Here is a 17,903-nt window from a genome sequence, read left to right on the forward strand (position 1 = left end):
AAAAATTTTGAAAAAGGGAGCGTGGCCCGGCCTCTTCTAAACCACTTAATATATGTACAATATCTGAATTTTCAGGACCTACTCGACCGATCTCAACCAAATTTAGTATAGAATATTATCTTGATATTCCTATGTTCCAGAAAGCGATATCGGAGTACAACCACGCCTACTTCCCATATAATACAATTTTAAACTTCATCTGATTCTTTCTTTTTCCAGTATTCAATTCAAGGACAATAAATGTGTCGGGACAAAACTTTGTACGAATAGTGCTACTGAGATCTGACAGCAAAAATTGTCCAAATCGAACCAATTCAACGCCTCAGATACCGACTATTTGGATCAAAGTTCTAAAGTTAGATTTTATAAATTCGGACAAAATCGTTTTCTAATAATAGTATGCATGTATGTCAAAAATGGGTTGAATCAGATTAATAATTCTCTTAGCCCTGGTTTTGATCCTGGCAAGTTGCAAGGGTATGAAATGTTTGGTTACACTCGAACTTAAGCCTTCCTTAATTATATGTATTAAGTTTTGCCAATACATGATAATATGCACCCCGAGGTTAGTCTTTCTTCACTTATTAAATAATTTTTCAAATTTCTGACTTACAATTTTTGGCTTATGAAACATGTTCTAATTAGCAGCTAATAAAATAAAATTTTATAAGTATATATGGTATTTACACATACATATAACCATACAGCGTATTTTTCTATGCGTAAAGTAAGTATGGTGTAAATTTAATAAAAAGTTTAACGGCCCTCCTGAAAGCCCACAAAACCCTGTTTGATGGTTTGATAGCTCAAAAGTGCCTCTACCACTATCGCTTAGTGGGGTATGTAACTTTCGGAGTCACCGTTACTTTTACATTTACTGAAGTTTAGAATTTTTCGTTAAGGGGGTACTCTCATGTGAACGCATACATTTTACCACTTTTTAGGAAAATTTTTTTTTATGCGACAACAAAATTCAATCATTTTAATTTTTTAATATATTTTTATTTGTATTTTGAAATGTACAAACAATTTTTTTTTTCGTTTTTTACATTTTTAATATATTTTTTTTTAAATCAAAGTAGTCCCCAACAAAAAAATATAGTTCACTGGTCATGGTGATAGCGGCTGTTCATGTTGTCTGAAGTAAAAAAAAGTCGAATGGATTATTATTCAGTAGTTCTGCGGCTATCGACCCTACCAAATATAATCAATTTCGTTAAAAAAAAAATGTCGAACTTCAAAAAAAAGTCACGAAAATCTTGTTTTTTTTTCGTTAAAAATCGTTTAAAAAAATATGAAAATATTTTCGAATATAAACAATTCTGGTAGGGACGATAAGAACATATGTAAATTTTAAAGCAATCGGTTGAATACTTTTTTTTTAGGACCATGACAGTTTCAGAAAATGATGATTCAAGAAAAATGCGTTTAAAGTTTCAAGACTGCAGACTTGTCATGGCGCCTGGTAGACAGTCGCTTACGTCGGCGACTATGAGCTGTAACTTATCAAATACTATGAATTTCGGTCTGAATTTTTCACAGCATGTTTTCAATAGGTTTTACTGTCAAAATATAAAAAAAAATCGATTTTTCAAGTGATTACATGAGAATACCCCCTTAAGATGTCCACTCACATAATATGCATAATCTCATATTTCACCACAATTATTATTTATTTACATGTATGTATATTTTTATATATGTGCATACTTACACATCACATATTTTACAAGAGTATGGGTACATACATATGTACATATGTATATGTACATATATAAATATGAACTATTTGTGCTTGTACCTTGAGGGTTGTAAGACGGAATTCATTTGAACACTGTCATAATTTGCTGGTGGACAAGGGTCATCTAGTGGTGAAAAATATTTTTTATAAAGGTCGAAGAAGCCACATGCAATATTAAAATTATGTCGTGAACGTCACGCCCAACCCTAATTTGCTCTTATGCTTTAGTTAGTGACAAACGCAAAACCGTATTCCGTATGCGTAGCTAACATGACCTGTGTTATGAGAGCACAATGTAATTGAAAACTCACCACCGCTTCTACAGTCCGTAATACCATGTTCCTACCAACACTTATAAACTAGATTTTGCAAGATTTCGCCATTCAAAAATGCTAGCTTTTTTGAAAACTAGTGAATATAATGTCATGGCAACAAACCGTGAAAACCACATTCTTGCAAACTATCATTTGATGCATAAAAAAAATTTTAAATCAATGGATAGATGTTACTCGGGTTCAATTGTTATTAAAGGTACTGTTGTTCGTTTGGTGAAGTGGAAAGATAATAATGTTGTCTCCTTTTTTCCACCAATTTTAATAAAAGAAAGGATAAATCCAGAATAAACGTACCCCGCCCTTGTACACATCACGGAATATAATAAATATATGTACGGAGTAGACCGGTTTGATCAAAACTTGGCTCAGTACCACGTCGCATACAGCGGGAAAAGGTGTTGGCCCAGCACATTTATCTGGCTAATAGATGCCTCTATTCAAAACGTTTGGCAGCTTCATCTAAAATAGAAACCAAAAATGGCGCAACTTGAATTTCGAAGACAACTGTTCGTATGCTATTGCAGATATTATGGTACGAAAGCCAAATCGTTTGGTCCCATTACTAATCACAGATATGTAAGCTCAGCAACTAGGTCGTGTACAACATACTCCGTACGATCAAACTGGGCATTTTGTAGTGCCATCCAATCGTAGACACTGTGCGAGTGAAAATTGCAGCGTTAATGCATTTGGAACATGTAACGTTGGTCTTTGTCCACGATTACCATATAGTAACACATTTTCCGGAAAGGTTATACAGTGAATCATCAAACGGATTTTAGTTTTGTGGTCAGGCGATAAAAAAATACATACATATATTCTGGGAAGTACCGGGTTAAAATACCACACGCAAATTCCATATAAAGGGTGTCCTAAAATTAACGAAAGATTTAAATGTGTGTGCTTGGGATTCTGAGAACCCACATCCACGACATGTCAGTATTTGGTGTGGATTTTCGGCTGGAGACATAATTAGACCATGTGTTTTCGAAAATGAGGCTACTCAAGCAAATGCTGTTCCTAGTGCTCAAAATCGAGATATGATAACCTATTTTTTTTTGCCAAAATTTGGCTGATATTGTTGTGGCATTTGCCCAATGTGTTATTTCGTTAACAACTTTATACTATGTACTTTATGATCCGGTAAAAATATTACAATCGAAAGACTAAAAACTGTATTTTCTATTTAATTCCAATCTTGCGCTAATTTTGGGGCACTCTTTACATATGATAATTATTTTTGGCGAATAATTTTCGCAGGAGAAGTTCTTCTTCTTCTTAATTGGCGTAGACACCGCATACGCGATTATAGCCGATTAACAACAGCGCGCCAGTCGTTTCGTCTTTTCGCTACGTGGCGCCAATCGGATATTCCAAGCGTAGCCAGGTCCTTCTCCACCTGGTCCTTCCAACGGAAGATTTAAGCGTCGATGTTGTGCTTGTGTTTCCGTTTCGGACAACATGAGAACCATAGCCGCTGTCTTTTAATTCGCTGAACTATGTCAATATATATCTCGTGGATTTGCGATATTCGCCGTGGAACGCGCAAAGGACCAAAATCTTTCGCAGAACTTTTTCTCGAAAATGAACGCCGACTCATCAAATGTGTTGACTGGTGCTCAAAATCGAGATATGATAACCTATTTTTTTTGCCAAAATTTAGCTGATATTGTTGTGTTCCATTAACAACTTTATCCTATGTACTTTATGATCCGATAAAAAAATTACAATCGAAAGACTAAAAACTGTATTTTCTATTTAATTCCAATTTTGCGCTAATTTTGGGGCACTCTTTACATAAACTGCAGAAGTTCACATTTTGATCCAGGGGCGGATCCAGTGTAGAATTTTGGGGGGGAAGAACTTTATGATTTTGTAACTGATTTCAGAAATGCTTAACTTCAAACTATAATTTTATTTTTTATATATATTTCAACATTTAATTTACAGCGTAAAATACATAAGGTGTTTGCTCACTTTACTAAATCTTTTAAATTATTTATTCTGGTTCCACAGCAACTTCGTAGTTTATGTTGAGGAGTGCTAAGCCGTTCAATCTTTTCTGGAGCATCGTTATTCTGAGCCAAGTCTTGATTCGGCGCAAAGAAGAAAAGGATCGTTCGCTTCGCTCAACTAATGGTCAACATAATCAGCCTACTGAGCGTACTGTTCGCAACACCATCACCCATCTCGAAGCCCAACTTTCATTATTGGATAATATTAAACCGATTAGACCATGTCCAACACGCAGTGAAGAAAATATAGCAGCCGTAGCTAATCGTGTACACGAAGACCGTGGAGAGTCGATTCGGTGTTCGCAGCATTGAAAGCATACAAAATACAGTTTGTGTAAAAACTGAAGCCGCTCGACTTTTCCAAGCGATATCACTTCTCTCTATGGGCTCCTGAAAAGTTCCAAGAAAATCAGACGTTTCGAACCAAATTTTGTTCAGCGATAAGGTCCATTTCTGGCTCGATGGGTATGTAAACAAACAAAATTGCCGCATTTGGGACGAAAGACGCCTAAAGAGATTCAAGAGCTGACATTTTATCTAGAAAAAACTACGGTTGGGTGTGGTTTGTGGGCCGGTGATATCATCGGTCCATATTTCTTCAAAAGTGATGCCGGTGAGAACATAACCGTCAATGACGATCGTTATAGCGCCATGATAACCGACTATTTGATGCTGGAAATTAGAGGTCTTGATCTCGGCGACATTTGGTTTCAACAATACGGCGCCACTTCGCACACATCGCGCCAATCAATGGATTTGTTGAGAGAACTCTTCGGCGAGCAGATAATTTCCCGTTTTGAATCGGTGGATAGGTCACTAAGATCGTGTGATATCACACCGTTACATTTTTTCCTGAGGGGATATGTAAAGTCTAAAGTCTATTCGGACAATGCCACTTCGTTTCAAGCCTTGGACAAAACCTCACGCGTGTCATTCGCCAGTTACCAGTATAATGTAACAAGTTTACTTAGGGCCATTAAAATATATTATGCATTATCCGATAACATTATCGAGCAAGAAAATAGAAAAAAATCGAAAATCTTAAATTAAGTACATATAAAGTCGCTGGAACGGGGTCTGCATCAGTTTCATAGTAAACTTCCTTTTTGAATTAGAATATGATATGTAGTATGCCGACTTCGCCTATTTTCGTTAGTAAACTACAATATATCCAAAAAATATTAGGTTGTCAAATATCTCCTTTGACATATCATCACAAATTTATTAGGTTGTCAAATATCTCCCTTCCGGTTTTTTGCTCTTCATTCAATGCTTTATAAAAAGTGTTACAGTGATCGGATTTACAAGGTTTGTCGCAAAAGAAACAGAACGTTTTAAATATAACTGTTTCTGGTGGCGCTACCTATTGGTGGGTATATGAAATAAAAAGCTTGATCTCTTGTTGACATTTTGTAAAAATTTTAAGACAATTGGATAACTACAATCGATGTTATCGATCAAAAACTGACAGCAGCTTTTGGTCATCGGTCATAAAATGCAAAAGCAAATATTAAATTTTGTTTTAAACTTGGAAAAACGTTTACTGAAACTTTTCAAATGATGAAAAAAGTTTATGGTGATCAGTGCCTATCCCGTAGTAATGTACATGAGTGGTTTAAGCGATTCCAAGAAGGTCGTGAGGACCTCTGTGACGATCAGAAGTCGGTCGTCTTCAGAAGTCAAAAATAAAGACAATGCTGATTTGTTTTTACGATTCCGAGGGTATTGTATACCGAGAGTTCGTCCCACCTGGCCATACCTTGGTGTTATGAGGCGTCTTTTGTTACGCATTCTTCGTGCTCGACCACAATACCGTGAGGCAGGGTCCTGGCGCCTGTTGCACGATAATGCGCCGTGTCATCGGTCGACGCTTGTCACTGATTTTTTGACAAAAAACTCCATATTAACCATTAATCACTCACCCTACTCACCTGGTCTGGCACCCTGTGATTTTTACCGATTTGGAAAACTTCATTTGCCCATGAAAGAACACTGTTTCAGGACATTTCAGCTATCCAAAAGGCGACGACCGATATCCTCAATGACCTTAAACACTCATTTGAAATGCTAATTGAGCGGGCTAAACGCTGTATCGAAGCACAAGGAAACTACTTTGAATAAAAAAATATAACTTGTGAAAAATATTAATTTTTTGTTGTTTTTTTTTTTTTTTTTTGTTTTTTTAACAGTCCTGTTTCTTTTGCGACAGACCTTGTAGTTCAAATATGCGCCGATTCGTTCGATAATCAGTTTCCATGTAGACGGCAATTTCATAATACCCCCCTCTAGCGGACTTGCCTTTAACGAAGTAATTTAAAATAGCGCGAGTTTCGGCGTTAGTGAACTCCATGTTTACACGTCTATATCTGCTAAACGCAATATCCAAACAATAATCATGCATAGCGTCGTTTTGTAGGTTATGTCAAGACCTTTCAAAGGTATACATATAGTATTGCCAGATACGAGCTCTGTAGCTCTTTATACATAGCCGCGAAATTCAAAAAACAAAAAGGCGAAAGGGAAATATATAATTTATATTAATTATTAATATGTACATACATATATTATAACACGGGGCTCGGGGAGGATAATCTGTGGAACATTATACATTACAAGAGTAAAAACGTTATTAAAAAAAAACTAACAAAACAATAATAGTACAGTACATTTGTTCAAAAATACTTTCTTGTTTCTCTAGATAGGTTACATCACATTAAGCATTCACCAAAGCTTGACGAAAGTAATAATCCCCAAACCAAATTTTACAAAAAGAAATCAAAAGTATTACCTGCAAGTGAATAAAAATATACCCAATATTATGTGCATGTGCAAATTGGAACTTCGTTACATCTCGATTAGCATAACTGTATTTGAACCGAACACAGACATACATACATACATTGAATTCAAATTGAATTTAAAAGCAAAGCTCTTTGGCAATCTGTTTGTTTTGCAATGTGCACAGCCGAAAAGAATGAATAGACAACAGTTATGATGATTGAAAAATATTTAATTTACACAAATGTAAGGTAAAGTTATGCTCTTGTTAGCAACCAGTGCACAGAAAATAGCCGAATAAGAATGTGACGGTGATGCTTGATTTTCAAAGACAACAAAGCTATATAAATAAATCATTTATTAAAGTTATTAATTGTTATAATTACAAAAAAAAAAAGTAATTTATAGAAAAGAAAGCGATAATTTTAGAAACATTTGTAAAATTTATTTAAGTCATTGCAAAAGTTTGGATTGCGCATTATGTATGTTCTATCTCTATGTGTATTTACCTACTTCGATATGTATGTATGTACAAGCTTTAAGCTACAATACGAAAAAATATACAAATAAAAAAGTTTCAATGCCAAGTTTATCTTCACGCCTAAAAATTATAGGGCATTGCCAAGTTCCTGTTCAGGAGCCATTGAGACAAACAGACTGCTTTCATTTCTATAAAAATTCAGCTTTTACATACATACATATCTACATATGTATGTATGCATGCATGTGTAAAAAGAGAAATTCACACACACGGTTTTTTTATATTTAAGACTCATTCACAGCTTTAGTTTTTTGCGTCTCTCTTACCAGATAATTTTAAAGAAAGCATATCACAACACCAAAGGGTGAAAATAAGAAATCGAAAGCGAAAGTGGAAAGCAGAACAAGAAAAAATAAAATGTGAAATATATATTTTTTCTTTAATAAAAATGAATGAAATAATAAATATAACCTGGAGACTTGTAGGTAGTTATGCTGAAAAAAGTCAAAACTCTTTGTTCATATAGTGTCACCCATATATGTACATACATACATTTACACGATTCACATATTGTGAGCTGTGTGTAATGGTTTGTATGTTTGAACTTTACTGGCACTCTTGAAGCGACTTCAAGTTCGCAGGCCTTATACATACATATGTACATATGTATGTATATACTACACCTTGCAGCATCTTACAAATCTGCCGGCAACACTCACCACATTTCCATTTTCTGCCAGTTATTTGATATGAGAAGTACAACAACACTATTTGTATAACAATGTCGGCAAGTAAATATGTACATACATGTATGTATTTACATACATGCATACTAAAAATCATGTGAGCAATTGCACCTATATACATACATACATAAATATACATATGCATGTGTATAAATGTGAGAATTTGTTTGCTAAACATTCGTATAACAACCACATTTACTTAAAGACTTCTTGCATACATACATACATACGTAGATAAGCCAATGTATATATATACACCGAAATTTAAACACGAATCCAACTCCCTCATATGTACAATAAACAAGGGAAGTCATATGTGGATAGCGTTAGACACCTATGTCTGCATATGTACATATGTACAGCGAATACTCACGTACATAGAGTGATGAGGCAGATATACTAGATGTCCTGCTTACACATACCTGTGCATTCAAGGAACCGAAAAAATACGTTTGGAGCTCATAGGCTTCATGTGTGTTTCTAGTTTTCTTCTACCAATGTTTTAAGGGTTGAAAGTATATGGAGGCGTGGCTTCACATATGTGGCATATGAATTGCAATGGAGAGATGCGAAAGTCTACAAATATGTCCCAGCAAATTTAAGGGCTGGTTTGTGCCCATACTAAAAAACAATAACAGCCCTGCACTGAAATTTCATACTAGTCCGTTAAACACTACTCTGTAACGGGTAACTGGAATCGAACTAGTCTAATAAATGCTATTCAGTTGACAGTTAGAAATTGAAAACGGAAATTGAACCTTAAAAAACTAGAACTACACCGAAATATACTTGACAAGTACTAATTGCGAAACGGTTAGTAAAAAGTAAGGGCGCAACGTCTTGGGGGCGGCAAAACGAGCTGTTTTTTAATATTCAGAAAAATACTTCAACAAATTTTTTTACAAAATTTATTATAAAAGATAAAGAGTTGTACACTCACAATGTAATAAGCTGAATAACATTGAAAAATATTAATTTTTTGTTGAAGCAGTTTTACATTCTATTGAGAGAATCGCAAGATTGGACAGTCTACTCTGACTCATGGTCGATGTCAAGTAAGATTTGATCAATTTAGGTATAGTGAGTAGTATTCTTAAAGCTGTCGCTAACGTCTTGTAGGCTACCAGTCCCATTGAAGAAATGTATAATAAAACTTTTTCTGGCGAAAATCCAATTTGTTCTTCGTTTTTCTTCGCTCTCTTTAATAAAAATAGGACGTCTTGGATGTCACTGTATAAATATTCGTTCTCCAAGTCATCTGGATAGAATTCGGCAAGTTGCTGGCATTTTTCTTCGTCGTTTCACCTTGTTAAGATTAACGAAGAGAGAACTCTTTTCGTAAATGGAAAGCGGAATGGCTCACTAAACATTTTATTTAAATACCTTTAAACTGATATACATATGTAATTTAAATACGATTTTTTATTCGTAATTCATAAACATTTAGAGCTAACTCAACAATACATTGTCAGAACATTGATATAATTTTAATCACGTTGGTGTATTATCATTTTATTTGACAAGTAAGCCTCTATCCCATAATCATTGAAAACATTCTAACTTTGTTATTTTCTTTTCAGTAGTTTTCAACATGGTTACTTAGTTTAAACCGTTATGTACATGTTTGTCGAATTCGTCCCATAAAATGAATATATTTGCGAATTCTAAGCGACGCTTAAAATTCCGATTCGCATATGAGCCCGCTGTATTCGGCGGTGTTTTCCAGAAACAGTTCCTTAGCTGCTACATTGGAGATTTTGGAGCCTTTTTCTTGCATTACGCTGCAAACATAATAACTGAGTTTTCACGATAAAATCCGTTGTATGGTAGCAATGGTCTGCTTCCGGTCATCTACAACACCAACCTGCTGTGAATACTAAGGAAGATGTGCCAAGTTTTTCTTTCGCTTTTGCCATTTTATGGTGGTAATAATCGTCCACCTGTGCTCGCTATTCAAGCTCAAGTGTCAATAAGACAAAAAAAAACTGCTCGAAGTAATGGCAAGTGTTGCTGAAATCGTGACGTTTCAAGAATCGATTTTTATTTTTATTTTTTTTTTTTTTGTAATATCTGAATCTGTTTTTTGTTTTAAAAGCCTCAAGAAAAATCTTAAATCTATTTAAAAACTAGACAAGACTGAGCCTCTCATTAGTACCACATAACTCTTCTTTTTGTTTGATCAATATGTGCATTAGTCTTTGGGTGATCTCGGAGTTTAGATATATATTTAATTCTGCTGTCTTTTACTTTTTTCTTTATTAAAAATATAAAGGTCTTTATGGATATTTTCATTACGCATGTACCATGGTGAAAAAGTGATCGTTCTAAGCATTTTTGATTGGAACCTTTCTTGATGCTATTATGTGGCATTTGTTACGGCCCACTAAAGCTGTGTCATCCGTAAAAGTTGATGTTAATACATTATTAGCTGTTGGAAGATCTGCCGTATATATGAAGTATAGAGTTGGGCCTAAAACACTGCCCTGTGGTACACCAGCCCTTATCTGTCGTTCATCAGATATGAAATCTCCCACTTTTACCATAAATTGTATATTTTTTAAATAAGACTCCAATGTTTTATACAATTCTAAAGGTAGAATGTTTTTAATCTTATATAAAAGGCCTTCATGCCACACCTTATCAAACGCCTGAGCCACGTCTAGAAATAAAGCTGAACAGTACTCTCTGTGCTCAAATGCTTTTCTTATTTCGTTAGTAATTCTATTTACTTGCTCTATCGTGCTATTATTTCCGTGGAGGAAAGGAGACATCTTTGATAGTAACACTTTTTCAAATATTTTAGAAAGACAGGGTTGAAGAGTGATTGGTTTGTATGAACACGGCTGTGTTAAGTCTTTCCCAGGTTTATCTATCAAGATAATCTACGACTTTTTCCATGAAATAGGATAGTATCCGAGATTAAGAATTGCACTGAAGAGCAAAGATAGCACTCTACAGCAATATTTGGTAACTCAATTAGCATTTTTGGGGTAATATTATCATGTCCTGGTGACTTTTTTGGTTTAAGTTCTTTTATTATTCTAATAATTTCAGAAGGTGAAGTCTTAAAAGACTCGAGTGACGGATTTTAAGAAAGGATTAGGGTATCAAATTGTTCTTACTCAAGAGCTGTTTGGTGTGGTTTCTGGTCTGGTGGAATCATCGCTACGTCTGTCAAGGAAGAGTAGATCAATGATAACCAATTTTTTATGGCCGCAATTGGAAGAAGTTGATCTTGACAACTTCTGGTTCCAACAAGATGGGGCTGCGTGCACACAGCACTGTCACTGCAATTTCTTTTGCATGGCCACCACGAGCACGCTTGCAGAAGTCCAGACGCTGAACACAATTTTCGACGGTTTTCAAGCATAAATCGGCCAATACTGCTGCAATTTCACGTCCGATATTCGTAAAAGTTCATCAATCGTCGCTAACTTGTTGGCATAGACTATAGACTTAACGTAGCCCTTAAGAAATAGTCTAACGGCGACAAATCGCATGATCGAGGGGCCCAATTGACTGGGCCATTTCGTGAAATAACATATTCATCAAATTTGGTTTTCAATAAATCGATTGTGACATTCGCTATGTGGCTTGTGGTGCCGTTCTGTTGGAACCATAACTCCATAACATCTAATTCGGGCCAAAATAATTCTGTTATCATTGAGCGGTAGCGATTGCCATTCACAGTAAGATGCCAGTTTTGATCATCACGAAAGAAATACGGCAAAATGACGCCGCCGGCTCATAAACCACACCAAACCGCATGGATGCAATGGTGACCCATCTTTTTCATTGGGGGCGATTTTTACGTGGCGGGTCCCAAACCCAGCGCACAGCCCCGTGAAAGGGCTCGCCTTGAAACGGATGTTTTTAGGCTACCCAGAGGATACTTGGTAAAAGACCGAAAGTCGTGAGCTGCTTGAGCCATATGTAAAAGAATCACTTCTGGCCACTCCCAAGTGAATGACGATCAGAGAACTTTCCTCACTAGCGTGAACTTCTACACATGACTCCACCCTCACAGAGGCTTGGACGATGACAACAATTAATGAGTCGACGTTGCGAGTTTTCGAGAGAAAAGTTCTGCGAAAGATTTATGGCTCTTTGCGCGTTGGCCACGGCGAATATCGCATTCGATGGAACGATGAGCTGTATGAGATATGCGACGACATTGACATAGTTCAACGAATTAAAAGCAGCGGCTACGCTGGCTAGGTCATGTTGTCCGAATGGACCAAAACCCTCCAGCTCAGAAAGCGTGCGACGTAGTAACCGCCGGGGGAAGCAGAGGAAGAGGAAGACCTCCTCTCCGTTGGAAGGATCAGGTGGAGAAGGACCTGGCTTCGCTTAGAATATCCAATTGGCGCGACGTAGCGAACAGAAGAAACGACTTGCTCTCTGTTGTTAACTCGGCTATAATCGCATAAGCGGTGTCTACGCCAATAAAGAAGAAGAATGGTTACTCACGGAGTACGTGTCGATTGCTGCCTTACCAATAACACATATTTTACTTATTGAGAAAGCCATTCAACCAAAAATGAGCCTCATCGCTGAAGATGATTTTTCGATGAAAATCCGAATAATTTTCATGTTGTTGCTCAGCTCAATTCATGAATATACACCGATTCTGATGGTCAAGTGGCTTCAGTTTTTGTGTCAATTTGATTTTATATGGATGTAGGTCGAGATCTTTTCGCAAAATTCGCCACAACAACTTCACAGAAATGCCCAACGATTTGGGTCTTGCTCAATTGATGCGCTAGCGGCAGCAATATTCCCGACACTATGGGCACTTCTTTGTCTCACTGGCACGGGAACATTTTGTACTGTGTCTGTAGATTCAATTTTTTTCACTAGACGCTCAATTGTTGATGACAGGACGATTATGACAACCATGGACGTAGCGCTCTTAAAGTTGAGGCCACTTACTCCGAATTTAAAAATATTAATAAATTTTTATAATTTCGACTCGTTGTTGGATCGTATATCTTTCCATGATGAAATGGCAAACCTTATCAAAGAGAAATGTCAAAAGAGCGGAAAAAATATGGCGTCGTTTGCTGTCCCCATCGGTCTACTTTTGTGGCGTCCCAATTAAAAAAAACCCGTTATACACATATAAAAATTAAATGTTTGATTATGTAAATTTTTAATTTTTTAAAAGTTGATGTCTTGAAAGAGCACTGGAAAAAACATGCTGGTGTACCACTCAGAATTTACTGCTCTGCATTGCTCTAGTGGTATAGTTGCTACATGTCCAGTTTTTTCAAAAAAAGAGTCACCCATTTTGAAAAATTCATACAGTCGACCGCTGCTTATTTTCGGGCTCGTATTTATAAATCCACGACTCCTCATTTGTCACGATGTCATAAATTTGTTTTGAAACAGCCAAATTGTGTGGGATCCAACATGAAAATTTTCCGTCAAATGTTCGTTTTTTTGCAAGTCCCACTAGTCCTGTAGTTGTCTCAATCTAACGATAGGTCCCACAGACCTTCACGAATTTCGCCTTGGACAGATCTACGATAAGCACTGGTACTTGATCAAGCTTCATCGCCAAAAAATGAGTTAAATTCCTCGATGCATTGTTGCTGAGATAAGCCACGCCGAAAGTTTAAAAACAAAAAATAGCGCTAAGAAGTTAACGATTTAATTCCATTTTTTCATCGAGATGAATATTTTAAGTTACTGTTCAAAAAACACCTAAAATAGCGCTGATATGTCAAAATGACGCGGTAATGGAAAGCTATGGATGAGTTGGATGAAAATCTTACAGTTATTTTATCCATTCTCCAACTTTTTATATGGCTGCTGCCTTTTCTTTTCAGCTGGGGGCCATTCATTTTTATTATCGAAATGGCGCAGACGTTCCATCGCCCAACCATGGATAAGTCTCGAATTTTAGCAATTAGCAAAGGCGAAAGAATAGCTGTGGTCGGACGAAAATAAATAAATTGCACCTGCAACATTACAATCGACGATTGATGAGTTTAATTTTGCTAACAAAAAAGATAAACGTTGAAATGCGACAGTACGAAGAGCTTGACTAGCTGGCCGACAGGGGTAATGTTAGAAAGTTCTACGCAAAGAAGCGGCGACTAACAAAAGGATTTAAGATCGGAACATACTCTTGTAGAACCCCCAGAAATGATCTTGAAAGATGAAATTATGGAGGGAATACTTCTTCAGCCTGCCGAATGGCAGTGCAAACATAACACCTGAAGATAGTCAACCCGATTCCCCAATCGATGGCGCAGACGTTCCATCGCCCAACCATGGATAAGTTCGAATAGCAATTACACTGTGGTCGGACGAAAGCATGCCCCACGATTTGGAATTTATGCAATTCCCATGACAGCCGGTTCTAAGCACCGGAATTGACCCGGATTTTAATCGGGCCAAGGGCTGTTTTTTCGGCGATCTAATTGGAATTTATGTGTGTTGGACCGACACTCACCACCTCTTCATCGATTTTAAAGCTACTTTTTACAGCACGAAAAGGTGCTGCCTTTATGCAGCTATGACTGAATTTGGCATCCCCGTAAAATTAATACGGCTGGGGAAAGCAAAGGAAGAGGAAGACCTCCACTTCGTTGGAAAGACTAGGTAGAGAAGGACCTGGCTACATTTGGAATCTCCGATTGCCGCCAAACAGTGAAAAGCAAAAACGACTGACGCGCTGTTGTAAACTCGACTATAATCGCGTAAGCGGTGTCTACGCCAGTAAAGAAGAATAAGAAGAAGTATACAACTTTTTAAATAAAAACCACTATTTTTTTAATTTCTAAATTTAATCGTAAATTGATTAATTTAGGCACATACAAATATAACTTATACAGTTAAATACAATTGATTTTTGTGAAGTTTTAGTCTGTGTGAATATTCCACACATAAACTTCATAGTCGTTACTTTGGACAAAAACTTTGATGTAACTGCGTTGGCAAAGATAGTTCTTAAATATGTAAATCTTAAATATGGTTAATGAAAGAATATATTCAATTTATAAGAATAAAATTTGGATTAAAATAATGGCACTTTTTAAAAGTAAGGAAAAATAAGTACTTGATTTCCTAAGCAATAAGTAATAATAATCTAAATAGTTCTCTTTAACCAGAAATTAAAGTTTTTATACTGTTACGTCTATCACAGTCTTATTGTTACACAGTTTGAGGCAAGTTACTTACAAATAATTATAGTATAGTTTCATCTCCATGACATTCCAGATAAATTTGTTGTGGTCTTATTTGATAACGATTTTTGTGTAAGTGATTGGAATTGTGGAACTTTTGCGTGATAATTTTATTGTGGGAGTACTTCGATATTTGATTCATGGAAATACTACCTGGAACACGTTGTTGTGAATATAAATTTACTGGTGGTCGCACACTTTGATAAGATGTCCTGCAATTATAGTTCTTATTACGATTACTTCCTTGGGAATTTCGAAGCTCTAACTGTTGCTTATATAATACAGATATTTTAGGACCTATAACCCATGCAAAACATATAATTCCTAATGTTATTTCCATAAATGCTCGAGCCATGAAAGGCCACATTGGTGTTGTAAATCCCTCAGTTGCAACAAAATAAGGTGGTATATTAAGCCATATATCAATGTTGGCAAATTCGTAGATCACAGAAATCAAAAGAAAGGCACATGGAATACAATATATGAACAAGAACGTTCCAAACTCATAGCTTGGACACTTAGCCTCTAATTCTTGCTTCACCATGGGTGTTGGAGGGTTTTTCAATAAAGCCTTATAGCGACGATATACTAAATAGCCCGAACCGAGGTTCATTGAACCGAAAATCCAGTAACAAAACAGTGGTGTTGCGACCAGTATTTGCAGTGCTCTGTCTGACTGGTTTCCAACGAAACAAGCACCTGTAAGATAAATAAACTTTATAATAAATTTATTATTCGAAGAACGGAATTATTTACCTATTAGTTCGTCAGCATCCACAAGTCTGGCCACTATTACTGCTGCAGTCTGAAATGCTGGAAGTCCCCAAGCTACAAAGCTTGCCAAATTGCTTTGCATTATAGTCAAATTGGCATTACGTTTATCACTACTTGTTAAACGCCTTCTTCTGAGTTCACATTGATTCACGTCAGTACATGTACCTGAATTGCTTGCGGTCAAAGATATCAAATCTTCTGGGTTGATACGACGCACATCGCGATGCCATGTCAGGCAAAGTATTGCCCACCTTTAATTGAATCTTTTTGTTATTGGAGATTATCAAAAATATCTCAAATTATCTTACCAAGCACATGAAGACATAAAAAAATAGTATCTAAGCAAGAATGTTGTTGCACATGGAGCATTCGAAAGCCCATCAACCAGCAAAAGAAGGACATTAGGGAGTTGGGGATCATATCCACAGGATGCTGCTGTTCTACCCACTATAAAGCGAACAGTCCACCCTAAGGCAACCATGAAATGGCACCACACAAAAGGGGTAAGTACGCTTATCCACTTTTGATTGTTTTTCCTTTTTGAATTATCATTTAAAATGAGACTCAAAGTTGCAATCAATGCCATGAAAACCTCAGCGTATGTCCATGTGGCAACCCATAGCTCTGCCAAATGCTTATCATGTGGACCAAATAATATGTCAGCTTCGCATAAAGGAGCACACCTCCCATACCGATAAAGTTTTACATACATATGCGATTTAGATAGGCCAGGGCATTCCAATATTACAGAGGAAGAGGGCGCCTTGTTTATTACCGTTCCAGGAAAGTTCTCCTTATCTCTTATATTTATTTGTGTCTCACCTGGCCCTTCAATACACATTGTTTCATGATTATTTTCTTTTGGGAACCTATTACAGTCTAGCGCTGGCGGCCACGGAAACCCAAACCCTTGTAAAACTGGATGACACCGCATTCTAACGCTCTCACACAAGTTTCTGCATGGCCCAATGGGAAGAGGGACTTTCGGCGTACATAACGGAACATAGGCAGCGCATAAAAATAATTTCAGTTGAGTACTGCACACATACTCAATAAGAGGAGCAAAGGTTTGTAAAGTATATTCTACGTCAGATTGAAGTTCATGGCCTACTAAGTTAGGCATAGACGTTTCGTTATAACCTATGCCGCGACACATATCAATACGTATTGGTTCACATTGTCGTAAAGCAAGAGATTCGCCGCTTGTTGAACAATAAATTAGACCAATAATAATTAGGTATTTCCAATAGCTCAATATATCAGACATTATAAATTTTAACCAAGGAAAATTATATTATTCTATTGACATCATGTGAATCCAGCAAATTGGAAAACAAAAGTGAATTTTTATTCATAAGTACAAGTACGTTTGTGTATATGGAAATATGCTCCCACGGCTTCAATTTGTATGTTTGTAAAATATGTATTCTTTTTAATGAATGCGAATATTCATAATTGTTCACAATAACTTTCCCTTTCAGATACAAATTTTATTGGTAACTAAACAATTGCTATAATTAAAAATATGTATATTAAACCAAATTCTAAAAACTGCTTAAAATTTGTGTATTCTCAATACTATATTCGATATAATTTAATCGATTATACTTTGATTGCAAAGTTATGGCATAAGGATGGTAACAGACAAAAGAATCGGCGATAAATTGCCGGAATAACCTAGTCAGCGAAATTCGTAGTTGCCAGAATGATCGAGTGGCGCAGTTTTGTTAAAAACCGGCAAAGGACGTAAATTTATGGAGACGCACGGGCCAGTGTGTAAATTGTAAAAATATAACAAAACCCAGTAAGTAGATTTGCAAAAATACTATACCGAAATATA

The 17,903-nt window shown here is 36.3% G+C and overlaps 1 protein-coding gene across 1 annotated transcript; it reads right to left on the minus strand.

Annotated features, from left to right (window-relative positions):
* Window positions 1–14,858: 14,858 nt before the first annotated feature.
* Window positions 14,859–17,649, minus strand: LOC126758239 (frizzled-4). Its single transcript, XM_050472393.1, has 3 exons — window positions 16,372–17,649; window positions 16,046–16,314; window positions 14,859–15,988 (listed from the first exon to the last, which is right to left on the minus strand). Exons 1-3 carry the CDS (start codon window positions 17,328–17,330, stop codon window positions 15,291–15,293), a joined length of 1,926 nt encoding a protein of 641 aa, XP_050328350.1. The 5' UTR covers window positions 17,331–17,649; the 3' UTR covers window positions 14,859–15,290.
* Between the last annotated feature and the right edge of the window lie 254 nt (window positions 17,650–17,903).

This window comes from Bactrocera neohumeralis, chromosome 5 (assembly GCF_024586455.1).
Source record: "Bactrocera neohumeralis isolate Rockhampton chromosome 5, APGP_CSIRO_Bneo_wtdbg2-racon-allhic-juicebox.fasta_v2, whole genome shotgun sequence".
Taxonomy (NCBI): Eukaryota; Metazoa; Arthropoda; class Insecta; order Diptera; family Tephritidae; genus Bactrocera; species Bactrocera neohumeralis.